At 40.4% G+C, this 12,256-nt stretch overlaps 1 protein-coding gene across 8 annotated transcripts in view; it reads left to right on the forward strand.

Moving 5' to 3' along the window:
- The window catches only part of rimbp2a (RIMS binding protein 2a), a 66,030-nt gene extending 54,127 nt beyond the window's left edge, over nucleotides 1-11,903 (forward strand). For 6 of the 8 annotated variants that reach the window (XM_069703826.1, XM_069703799.1, XM_069703816.1 and 3 more), the window contains 9 exons: nucleotides 236-391; nucleotides 677-823; nucleotides 1,932-2,034; nucleotides 4,058-4,227; nucleotides 4,381-4,549; nucleotides 4,713-4,813; nucleotides 5,158-5,229; nucleotides 5,875-6,054; nucleotides 9,006-11,903. In XM_069703826.1, the coding sequence (XP_069559927.1) occupies nucleotides 236-391; nucleotides 677-823; nucleotides 1,932-2,034; nucleotides 4,058-4,227; nucleotides 4,381-4,549; nucleotides 4,713-4,813; nucleotides 5,158-5,229; nucleotides 5,875-6,054; nucleotides 9,006-9,233 (1,326 nt within the window). In that variant the 3' untranslated portion in view covers nucleotides 9,234-11,903. Of the gene's footprint in view, nucleotides 1-235; nucleotides 392-676; nucleotides 824-1,931; nucleotides 2,035-2,463; nucleotides 4,035-4,057; nucleotides 4,228-4,380; nucleotides 4,550-4,712; nucleotides 4,814-5,157; nucleotides 5,230-5,874; nucleotides 6,055-9,005 lie in introns of those variants that run through there. The other 2 variants (XM_069703835.1, XM_069703860.1) reach the window with 2 other exon arrangements.
- Nucleotides 11,904-12,256: the final 353 nt, after the last annotated feature.

Here is a 12,256-nt window from a genome sequence, read left to right on the forward strand (position 1 = left end):
ATGTGGTCACGTGATCATATGACTTTTTACACATGTGAAATTCATGTGGTTTTTCTGTAAGGGGAGGATGGAAATTAAAAGCATGTCACTACTGTTCGCATGCAAAATTGTGTTTTCTGTTGTTTTGATTGTCAGTATATTCAAATGTAAAGACACTGTGAGGACTGCATAGAGTTATCATCACAATACTGCAAAATACATACGACCAAAAACTTTTTTTCATACCTGTTTTCAGGGAGACAGAAGGCAGGGCAGGTATGGAGAGCAGGGTCATTCCTTTCCCCAGCATCACTCTGACGAGGAAGAAGAAGATGAGGAAGGGTTTGCGCATGGCCGTCGGAGAGGACCCTCAGTCGATGAGTTCCTCAGAGGCTCTGAGCTGGGGAGGCCGGTAAGAACAGCGTGATGAGTGATGACTCTCTTGAACTTCAGCACCAGTGTGTTCTTCAGTGGTAAAACATGTGTGTACGTCTGGATGCGTGTTTGTGCATGTGTGTCTGGGTGGTTGCATGCATACACTTCCTCCGCCCGCGTCTCCGTGTGTGTTCACGTGCGTGAGTTTGCACATCCATGTGTGTTTGGTGTGTGCATGCATGTACTGTATGTACGTATGTTCGTTTGTGGACTTAAACAACTGCGTCTGTGTGTTTGTGTTTGTGTGTGTAACTACCAAAAGCCTCACTATAGTCACAATGAAGATTATCACAGCGAAAGCAGCCGGGGCTCTGACCTGTCTGACATCATGGAAGAGGATGAGGAGGAGCTGTACTCTGAGATGCAGCTGGAAGAGGGACGCCGACGCAACTCGCACAACACACCCAAGGTGCAGTTCTTTGCACTTATTCTAAAACCCAAGAGTCATCCGACCAAATTTTTAAATAGTGAACTGCACAGGCACAGATACTTCAATTGAGACTGCTGCCTTGATTTACATTTGATGTGTTGTTAGTGTGTGAGTTTTATTCAAATTTAAATGGAAAGAGAAAAGAAAGAGGAAAAAAAGGGGGTTTCTCAGGTTTAAGTATAGAGAGGCAGAGGAGTTTGATCAATTCAGCACCATGGAGAGAGACAGAGAAGGAGCCTGGGTGTGAATGTTTCAGCACCACGGAGAGAGACTCAGAGTGAATGACTGGTTTTTAAGGTGCTTTCAGATAGCGAGCACTAAACTCTATTTCTTTATCACTGTTTTCAATGCGGCTCTCATGAACCCACATGGCTGTTTACATCTGCAGCTGACAATAATTGAACTTTTTCAACGTGTGTTTGCAGCTTAACATGTGGCCATGGCAACCACAGAAACTACAGAGATATAGGAGCTTCACTGTTTTATTTACCTGAATTGTTAATTTCATCAGCAAACATATGAATGAGGAGAAAAGGTACTGGAGGAGAATCTTCCGTTCGATTATCGAGTCCTGTTTCCATAAATTTGCAGTTGTCTAAAAGCACCTTTAATGCTTCTGTATCATCCAGACAAACAGAGAGATTGTGTTTGGAGTGAAACAGAGACAGCCTGGCTGTGTTAACCACAGAGAAGGATGTTGGAGAGAGACAAAGGTTTAACACTACGAAGGGAGACATCTTGCTTAGTGGTGTAACATATCTTTGCCTTTCTTATATTTATTTATCTTACGAATCTTAATTCAGTAGTTTGCTATTAGTAATTAAGTTTGGAATGGTAAACTTTTCCCACGGGCTTGTGCGTGTTTGAATGTGTGTCTCTGCGTCTCTGTTTCAGTGCCTGCCTGTCAGTTCTGCATGATTTCGTTTACATACAATTTGTACAAGTATGTCGATGTGCATTTTCTTTTCACACGCTGCTTACATCCGTGTTTCTGTGAGCAACTCACGAACGCTTAATGTTGGTGGGTATTTTTTTTGTGTGTATGTGTGTGTGTGTGTGTGTGTGTGTGTGTTTGCGTGTGTTTCAGACAAACACTCCGGCTGGAGGCCGTCACGACCGGGATGCCGGGAGACGAATTCATCACGGTGGCTCTCAGCCCCAGAGACGACCTCTAATGGTCCCCTCTATTGGTCAGTATGGGCAGGTGGCTGGAAAAGAAAGTGGAAATAGGTTGTTCTATAATTTTCATTTTTTTCTGTGCCAAAGTGCAACAGTGTTTGTTACTCTATTAATACCTTCATGAGCTTCTTTGTGTCTCCAGATCACCTCTGTGTCTGTGAACCATGTTCATACCTTTTAGTGGACTTCAGTGGAAGATTATAATGCAACTTTATCAAACTGTTGTGCACTGTTGCGCTACACATTGAGACGTTAATCTACTCTGACAGTGACACAGAATAGATTTGCCACAGTCGATGTCTATAGTTGCTTTCTTCTGTGTATTTGTTACGGCCTTGTAAGTTTTAGGAGGCAACACAAATCTTCAGTTAATATTTTGGGAGCGGAAAGTTGAGCTTTGCTTTATAACCCCATCACCTTCTAACTGGTGTTTCCTATAGAGGTAACCTCTGAGAATAACAGTGAGGGAAACCTCTCTCCCATCAACGAGGATGTTTGCTATGGCAAAGTAGCTCGGCACAGGACGTGGTCATCCCGCAGGCACATGGGCGGCAGCAGGTCTCCCCATGGTATGTGCCTGCAGTCCTGTTTTTCCCCACCACAGCATGGCAACAGCGAAATGCCACCAGCACCTGGCAAATGGCAAGAAGTAGCTGTGGACACTTGCAAGTGCCTGTTTCTTTGTCTCAAAGAATAATAGTATTTATTATGCTTCCAGTTGAACAGCATGACTGCACTGCACTGAAATGTGGGACCCACTGGCAAGCCACACCTTGGGGTCCGGGATGAACGTTTCCACAGTTGCAGATGATAAATGATTGGTTGACTGTTCAGGGAATGCCTCACACTCTGCACTGAGCTCAAGACGCCTGCTAAAACCCTTCCCTTTGTGGTACAACCACACCTACTACACATACAGTTTAATGGGACCAAGCATGCATAAAACTCTGAGGAGAAAACAGTGGGTAAACTTTAAAGAAGGACTACATTGTTGCTTCTTCTTGTTTTTTTTTTTGTTTTTTTAGACATTTGAAGTATAAGTTTGAAATATCAGCGTTTACAGATGCAGCGGCCCCTCAGATTTCTCTCCTAGTTGCACATAAATACACTAATCAAACTTACTATAGGTTTGCATTGGTTTACCTCGGAGCAATGCTTGTACTTTCAACCATTAAGCGTAGGCCCAATAGCATTACACTTTGCTAGCTTGTGCATTTTACATATTACAATGCAAAATTATGCACAACAGGCTTCCACAACAGCACTGCCATCCCTGCTTAAAACCACTTCTTACTATGAGGGTTGGCCGCCAGGGGAACTTTTAGATTATCATATCTGTATATGTCACAGGTGGATTATTAGGCTTTTGTTTCAGCATGCACGTTAGAGTCTTGTCTGTTATTGATGTTGTGTCATGTCCATGAATTACATTTTGTCTGTGTGTTGCACCATGGTTTCGTCTTGCTCCTCATTAGTCTCCCACAACGCATTCAAATGTAAAATTAGACACACAAAAAAAAATACACATCTCGCGTGTACAGTATGTTTGTTTGTGAATGCATGTGTGTGTGTGCCGCAGGAAATTTATGAAATAGTTCACTGGTCACAGATTCTTTCCTGCATGCTGAAAAGCACAAATATGGCGAGAAAGATCCAATCTGTCATGCAACACCGCATGATCGAATCAATAAGACTTATTAAGCAACTGATTTCCTTTGATTGAAGCATGGCTTAGATACGTCACAAACTCACTCACCACAGAACTGGTTCACGTTTTTTTTGTTTGTTGCCAAACTCAAAAATCTTCTACATCTGTGACCAAACACCAAAAACACAGGCTGCTCAAACTTCACAACAAAAAACAAGCTTAGACTACAGTAAAACAAAAAAAAAAAAAAAAAAAAAAAGTCTGTAGTGCTGGATATAAAAGTCTTCCAGAAAGTCCTTGTTTTGTGTGTTAGGTCACATTTATTGGTTTATAAGCTAGTGATACAGGATGATGGGATTTTATTCGTTGTTCTTTGTGTGTTTAAGATGGCTACAGAGATCGGGATCGTCATTCTCCCACGTACTATGACGAGTCGGAGCCCGAGGAGTCCTTTCGGATATTTGTGGCCCTCTTTGACTACGATCCTCTGTCCATGTCCCCCAACCCAGATGCAGCTGACGAAGAGTTGCCCTTCAAAGAGGGGCAGATAATTAGGGTGAGACTTTCAAATTATGATACTTAGATACTGTGATTTAGTGAATTCTGGTTATTTATTTATTTATTTGTAATCTCCGGAAAGCTAAACTCACCTTAACAGTACTCATGGCAGAAGATCTAAACTTTGCTCTTTCACTCTCTTATCTACCAGATATACGGGGATAAAGATACAGATGGGTTTTACAGAGGAGAAGTGAGGGGCAGGATGGGGCTGATCCCCTGTAACATGGTGTCAGAGATACGAGCGGACGACGAGGAGACTATGGACCAGCTCATCAAACAGGGCTTTCTGCCACTCAGCACCCCTGTGGACAGAATAGGTACCAGACAAGCACGCTCGATCTCATGCACATTAAAAGATCCGTGTGTTTGAACACAGTCATGTAATTATGTCGGGTGGACTTGAAAAAGGGTTCAATATTATGAAAGAAAACACGAGGTTGAATACTTCCTGTTATAATGTCATTCATTATGGCCTTCCAGAGCAGAACAGAAGAGGTCTTCGTCGAGATCAGGCTTCGAGGAGGATGGTGGCTCTTTACGACTACGACCCCAGAGAGAGCTCCCCTAATGTTGATGTTGAGGTATCACTAACTGTGAAGGACACACTGCTGCAGCCAGTGAACTATTGCAAGCCACCTTACAATATCATCTTTTTCAGATATTAACACCTTTGTGATGTGTGTTTTTGGGAATTTGTTTTAAATTAGAGTAATCTGCATAAAAATGTGATTATTGATGAGGAAAAGACAAAATACGTTATGTAAAAGAACAGCAGCCAAGATATAAACAAAAAGCCAAGTCATACCATATATGGATTTTCTTTTTGTCTAGACTGAATTAGGGTGTAAAATTGTATCACCCAAACTTGACATTATTTGGATTGTGTTCTTTGTGTATTTCTTTGTGTATCTCTCTCTGCTGATAGGCTGAGCTGACGTTCTGTGCTGGGGACATCATGGCTGTGTTTGGAGATATTGATGAAGATGGGTTCTATTATGTGAGTGCTGCTTGCCCATGTTTGCTTTTTCCTCTCAGAGTCTGCATTGGGCCCAATTTTCAATTAAAAGACATGTTAATTCTTTAGAGTTTTTTTTTTTTTTTTTTTTTAGCTTTCTAACTCAGGCGGCCTAGCTAATTCCCCCATTTACAGTCTTTATGGTAAATTAAACCTACAGGCTACTGGCTTCATAGCTTATTTTTTTTCAGTACAGACATTAAGGTGTATTGATCTTTTTATTGAACTCTTGCCCAGAAATTGGAAAAGCATATTTCCGAAAATGTGAAACTATTCCTTTAATGCACATAATTATCAGAGGTCTGTTAATTGTAGATTCCAGATTAAACTGAAAATGTTTGAGACATAGATGGATAAGAAGGTTTGAGAGAGGGGATTAAGACAAATTAGTGGCCAAATATAAACAGAATGAAAAACATTATGATCAATCTTGTTAGGACTCAATATTCTACCAGCTATGTTTACTCCTCTCCTCTCCTCTCCTCTCCTCTCCTCTCCTCTCCTCTCCTCTCCTCTCCTCTCCTCCTCTCCTCTCCTCTCCTCTCCTCTCCTCTCCTCTCCTCTCCTCTCCTCTCCTCTCCTCTCCTCTCCTCTCCTCTCCTCTCCTCGCCTCGCCTCGCCTCGCAGGGTGAGATGAACGGCCACCGCGGCCTGGTTCCCTCTAACTTCCTGGAAGAAGTGCCTGATGACGTGGAGGTGTATCTGACCGATACTCCGTCCCACTACCCCCAGGAAGAGCCCGCCAACCGGCCCCCTGCCAACTCCGCCGCTCCCACCACCGTCGCCATTGTCCCAGAGGGCAAACGGGTACATCATCATCGCCGCTCTCAGCGCTAGGCCCTGTGTTCATCCATCCTCCGTCCTCTCTCTTGATTTACGTCTTCTTGCTTCCTCCACTTGCCGTCTGTGTGCTGTTCATTGTGTGTGTTTTGTCCATGTGGTGACAGTGGTGACTCTATACAGACTAACAACTCCCCCCCGGCCCCCGCCCCCCCGCCCTCCCTCCCCTCACCCTTTTGGAAAAAGGGGACAAAAACCCAGTGCTAACGCCTTTCTGAGACTCAGAGAAAGGAAGAAGCAAAGCCTGACATGGACAGAGAGAGAGCGAGGATAGACTGTGGGAGCTCTGCGGGTGGTTTATGCATGTAGCACTGGTTAAGGAGGACTTTGAAAAAGGCTTAACTCATTCCTTACACGAGATAATTTGGTACCTCTTTGCACTGGAACACAAAATCAAATTGTGGTTATTGTGTATAATTATAATAAGAAGTGCTTTATTAACACACAACTATTGCTACCCGATGACACGGAGAGAAAATAATTTGAGAAGAGAACTTTAAAGTTTAGAAAGAGAGAAAAGCATGCCTTTTTCAATCTTGATACATTTTCTAGTAACTTTCTTGGGTCGACTGCTGTGTTTCCTTAAAGAGGCTTTGTTTCTTTATGTATATTGCACACACATCAGATCTATTTTTCAGCCCTGTTGACAGTGGATATGCCATGTTTGCTCTGAGCTCGAGAGACAAAACTAACTGCAGCACCGAGTCATCCATACTGTATTGTTACAATGGAACAATAAAAGAAAAAAATTGGATATTAAAAACATTCTTGTTTGCGCTGTGTGTTCATGTGTGTTGGTGTTGTTGTTGTTGTTCTTGTCGGTGGTGGTGGTGTTTTTTTTTTCAGTTGTCATAGTGGTGTGGGTTTTTTTTTTTTTTTTACCGACGGTGACTATGCTCCCACATCTGATTTCTTTTTTGTTTTTCCTCACCCGCTTGGCAAAACAAAACAAACAAACAGAAGAAGATTGTTCATTTCACACCATAAATGGCTCTGTCTGCCTTGTACAGTAAGTCAGCAACTTGAGATACCAGACTCGCCACTCTAATACACACAGCTCGTGGTTACAGCGAAGGTTTTTAAATGCCGCCCTGCATTACGGAAGCACTGAGCAAGTCTCTCTGTAAGGTATTGTTTCATGGATCAGATCGGTCAAATTTGTCTTTTTTTCTCAATTCAGTTTTGACCAAAATGTTTGGGTGCATTATTATTGTTTATAATGTCATTCATTTTGTCGTCTGTTTTCTGACCAGAGTTTGTGAAATCTATACTCGAACCTATTTTAAATGAAAGTCCTCATGATATAGAACAAAAAAAAAAGAAAATCCAAGTCCATCATGTGAAATAGCCGCGCGTGTTTCCGGCTGCTGCATTAGATGAGAAGCCTGGTATCTACAGTTGTGTCCCTGGGTGTTGTACCGTATCTGGCTGTACCGTATGTTCCCTCATGGCCTACTGATGGTGGACTTCTTCGGCTCTGTGGTGTGCTGATGTTGTGCTCAACATGTTTCTTCTATATGTACAACGCGCGCGCGTGTGTGTGTGTGTGTGTGTGTGTGTGTGTGTGTGTGTGTGTGTGTGTGTGTGTGTGTGTGTGTGTGTGTGTGTGTGTGTGTGTGTGTGTGTGTGTGTGTGTGTGTGTGTGTGTGTGTGTGTGTGTGTGTGAAGACATACCATAACTCAACTGCCAATTGGATACAGATAGTGGAAAGTTTCAACCAGTTTTACTGATGAAAACATTTCAGTTTATTTTGCTCTGCTGAAAAATGTTATCACCAGTAGAGTGCAGAAAACATTAGTTTTATTCAATGCTGATATTATCAGAGATTCACTATAAATGACATGAAATGTTTGAATTTAAGGGCACATTCCCGAACCTATATTCTTATAGTTCATATCTAAGAATGGTTTGTAATTTTGCTCTTATTTTGCAAACATGAATGTAATTTATTAACGAAAAAAAATTTCATCTGATTTATCTGTGGTAGATGGTCATGATAAATGTGCCTTTTGGCAATTTTAAAAGCCCTGAAAACTTATTTTCATAGTCATCTCCCTGCTATGAATGATGGGATCCACCATCTTCTGACAGTTTTGATTACTGCATTTCTATTTTTCTCTGGAATCCTCTCAGATTTTCACCGGCTCAGTAGAAAAAAGGTGAAGTTATAATACACCCATCAGCCACAACATTAAAATTGATGACAGGTGAAGCTTTATTATAGAACATAAATCCTCCCTTCATGAAGACTACAATGTTTATTTGTTGTTGAGAGAGATGTTTATTTATTTTAATGGTCATTTTGGAGACTGTAATTTGTGGTGCTGTTAAACTGCACTGGGATATAATGAGAGGTGTTTCCAATCAACTCAATTCATTTAGATGATAATGTGTTTTTAATGTTACACCTAATCTGCGTAAATCAATGCACGAGTCAGGATTTATCAATATTTGAATCTGAATCTTTTGACAGATAAATGGATGGTTTGGTTACTGTCAGTCAAATCTAATCTCACCACAAATCTGCTCCTGATCAACATCTTAAATCAGTGAAGATGGTCTTTTCATCTCTGATTGTTGCTTTTTTAGTCATCATTTTTGCTTGAGGCAAAGTTTTCACGAGCCTTTCAGAAACACTTTAACCATCCACAAATGTTATTGAAATGGCTTTGAAAGAGGCAAACACTGTGTTGTATTACTTAAACTCTGCTCTTACTGCTAAAATACTCAAATTTCCATCACTGTGTTTGTAGAAATCCAATCAAACCACTGACAGCAGGTCATCCTCAGTGTTTTCTGATGTAGAAAACATTCAGACAGATAGACAGACAGTCAGAGCAGCTTAGACTGAATATGTTGATTCATTTGTAATACGCTGCCCCATGCCTCCATACCTACCCATCACTTCTCTCCCCAGGTTACCTCGGAAACCCCAGACACGGTCAATAACGACACCATACCCGTCCGAGCGCCGTCCCCGATCGTTCGCCCCCTCCTCCCGGGTACCATGAGACCCCTCAGCCCTACGAGGGTTCCCCACCTTCCGCTGGACTCCCGGGACTCCCAAGATCTGGCAAACAAGAAGAAGAAGGGATTACTCTCCAAGGGAAAGAAACTGCTGAAGAGGCTCTCCCCTGTGAAATAAAACAAAACAGGCATTCATGTACACAACGTGCACATGCTGGGCTCTGTACATTGCATCCATACAATCAACTCTGATCTAACAACACATGACAGAGAGGATGTGAGCTTTGTCCCCGGGAATGCTTGAGCCTATCTGAATATAACAAGTGATACAATTATTCATGTTCAGTGATGGATACAAATCAACTAAATTATGTACAGTGCAGTGCCAAAAATCAAGAGTGAGGTCACCTGCAGACACAAAAACATGTTACTGTGATGTATTTTAAATCAAGGGGTGATTAAAAAAAACAACAACTAGGATTTTCATGACATGTATTTTTCTCTTTTTTCTTTATTCTGAAGCAAAAGAAAAGTTTACATTTGTTTGGAGCAGGGTTAGCTGTGACAACAAAGCAATCTGGTTACACAGACGTTTCCAGCAAAAAAAACAAAAAACTCAATTATTGTGGAGTTTTGATGTCACTCCTGTAAGATCTCAAAAAGACTACACTGTTATTGAGGCATTCTGTGAAGTAATGCTGGCTGCTAACAAAATTCTTTATTCAGTGCAATATCATAGAGAGGTGGGAGTGCATGTGGGAAGAAAAGAACCATTTCCACTTGTACCTGTGATTCAGCGGAGAGAAAGCTTCTGTGATGAAAGAAATAATAATAATAATAAAAAAAAGAATAACAGATTGGCAACAGAGCATTAACGTCAAAAACACCAGGTGAGCTCAGCTGTCTCAGTGGCCTTTACGAAAACAATATGAGCGTGACAGTCCTCGTTTGATTAGGACTTACACCAGGTTTTTTTTTTTGTGTTTGTTTTATGACGGGTCACTTGTGCTTTGTCATTTTTCAGAATTAAATAAGAGCAGTGATGTTTGTTGTCCTCGCTGTCAAACTGTCATGAAACGCCTAGTTCAAGAGAAAATTTTGTGTCTATCTTCCTATTGCACAAAGGTGGGTGTTTTGTCTGATGATTGGTAAAAAGACATGTTTTGTGTGCCTGTGTGTATGTAAGACAGTATGTGATGCATTCATGTTTTGCACTTTTAATATTTCTTGTTCACTTCGGAGTTTTTTTTTTTGGTTTGTTTGTTTTTTGTTTGTTTGTTTTTCTGAAGGAGAGGTCATGTAGTTATTGGTCCTGTAATCTAGTGATGTGCTACTACCTCCATTGCCTGTGCACTGTTTAGTTTGGTTGTCTCATGTTGATATACAGCTGGTGGGACACGCTGACGCCTCATAAGAACTACAATTCATCATGTCAACGTGTGCATTCATTGTTTTCTGGTTTTGTTCCATCTGCCTGACGTGTGAGGGGAGACATTTTACCTTGTTTTTATCGCCTACATATACATGACTTGTACTTACAGTATATAAGGACTATACCATACAAAGTTAATATGTTACACAGATTATATTTGAAGGAAATCTGGTACAGAACGGATTCGACTTTATTCCTATGATCCTGGATGATTTGACAATTAATGAAGTAAACAGATGGATTTAAAGCCTTTCTGGTTTCTGGAGCGTGCAGACTCTAAGCAACAATGTTGCTTTAGTTTGTTGACTTGTTGAATGTTCTATATACTCAATCAAGTCTTCAAAGACAGATACATTTATTTGCACAATACCATGAAAAGATTTTCAGCAGAAAGAAAAATCAGATCTACAGAAATGACGATATATCTTGCAGATTGGCACACCACAGATGAGGCTGCATGAAGTGAGAAAATACAACTTTTTTTTTTTTTACATTTAGACTGCAACAGTCAACTTTCATCTCATTGATCACGTACTGCAAATAATTCCTTCTTCAGATGTGTCCCAAACACAGCTGAACCCACTGTCCTACCTCAGTTTTTGGCTTTCGAGGAGACAGACATTGTGTATTTTAATTCTACAGGATCATTAGAATAATGTTACTTAAAGAGACGATCTGCATATACTGTACCAACATTATGAAAAGAAGTGCTCAAGAAGTGAATTACTACCTGGATGGATAGTATGTCTCATAGCTTTAATGATTTCAAAACTTCTCTTCTTTCTGTCTAGTTTCAGATGTTCATTCAATCCTGTTCATATCCAGCTGTTCCTTATGTAAAGTTGCACTTGAAAGATTCGTCAGATGTGGGCTTATTGTGTGAATCTATTAATATTGTTGATGGCATGCAATGACAAGAGAGGGAGGCCATAAATGAATGTAGGAAAAGCTCGGCTGGCAATAGGGTTTACATTTAATTCTTTCCGTTCCGAAGCTGTTTATGAAACGTTTCTCTTTCAATCTGTGACAAAGTTCAAACAATATGGTGATCCAATACCAAATCATTCACTTGTGAATGGGTGTAGTGTCTCTAAACGCTGTAGCTCTTTTGTACTTCGATCCATTTGTAGATAATTTATAAATGTTTCTACTTGATTTTATGACAGCCTTTTTTTTAGTGCACTGAGATTTCCTCTCCCTGTAAAAGACTGCAAGCATTCTCCATAGTGTCCTTTGAAATCAGATGTATCAGTCCACCGTATGTGCTTGCTTTGTGAATCAAGGTGAAAAAAAAAGAAAAAAAAAAGGAAAAACAGAAATCACTGGACAGTATTTATGATGATTAATTATGTGTGGGTATGCATGTGAAAAAATACAACTTTTATAGCCAAATTAAATTTGATATTTTTTAGAAAATCATCGTTTATGTTCATTTGTGTAAGTGATGTGGTTTTATTGAGGGGACCAGGTCAGATTTAGACCTGTTGTATTTGAAGATAATAGGAAATAGTAAGCCTGTTCTGATAATAATCTTAGTTTGTCATGACGGGATTTTGTACTCACACCTCTCTGAACAGTTTCAGCTAAAAACATTCCCTTGTTAAAATGTATTCATTCAAAAAAATATTTAAAGAATGGTTGTAGAAGGCAGAACTACCAAATTATATTTTCATATCCCGGCCTAATAGGGATATCTATAAGATATCTCGTTTGATAGATATCTTATAATGGTTTATCTTTCATTATCATAATGTCACACAAATTAGTGC

The sequence above is a fragment of the Brachyistius frenatus genome, unplaced genomic scaffold (genome assembly GCF_029030835.1).
Source record: "Brachyistius frenatus isolate BFR_SWC_R1_liver_20210118 unplaced genomic scaffold, ASM2903083v1 Contig_3, whole genome shotgun sequence".
Lineage (NCBI taxonomy): Eukaryota > Metazoa > Chordata > Actinopteri > Embiotocidae > Brachyistius > Brachyistius frenatus.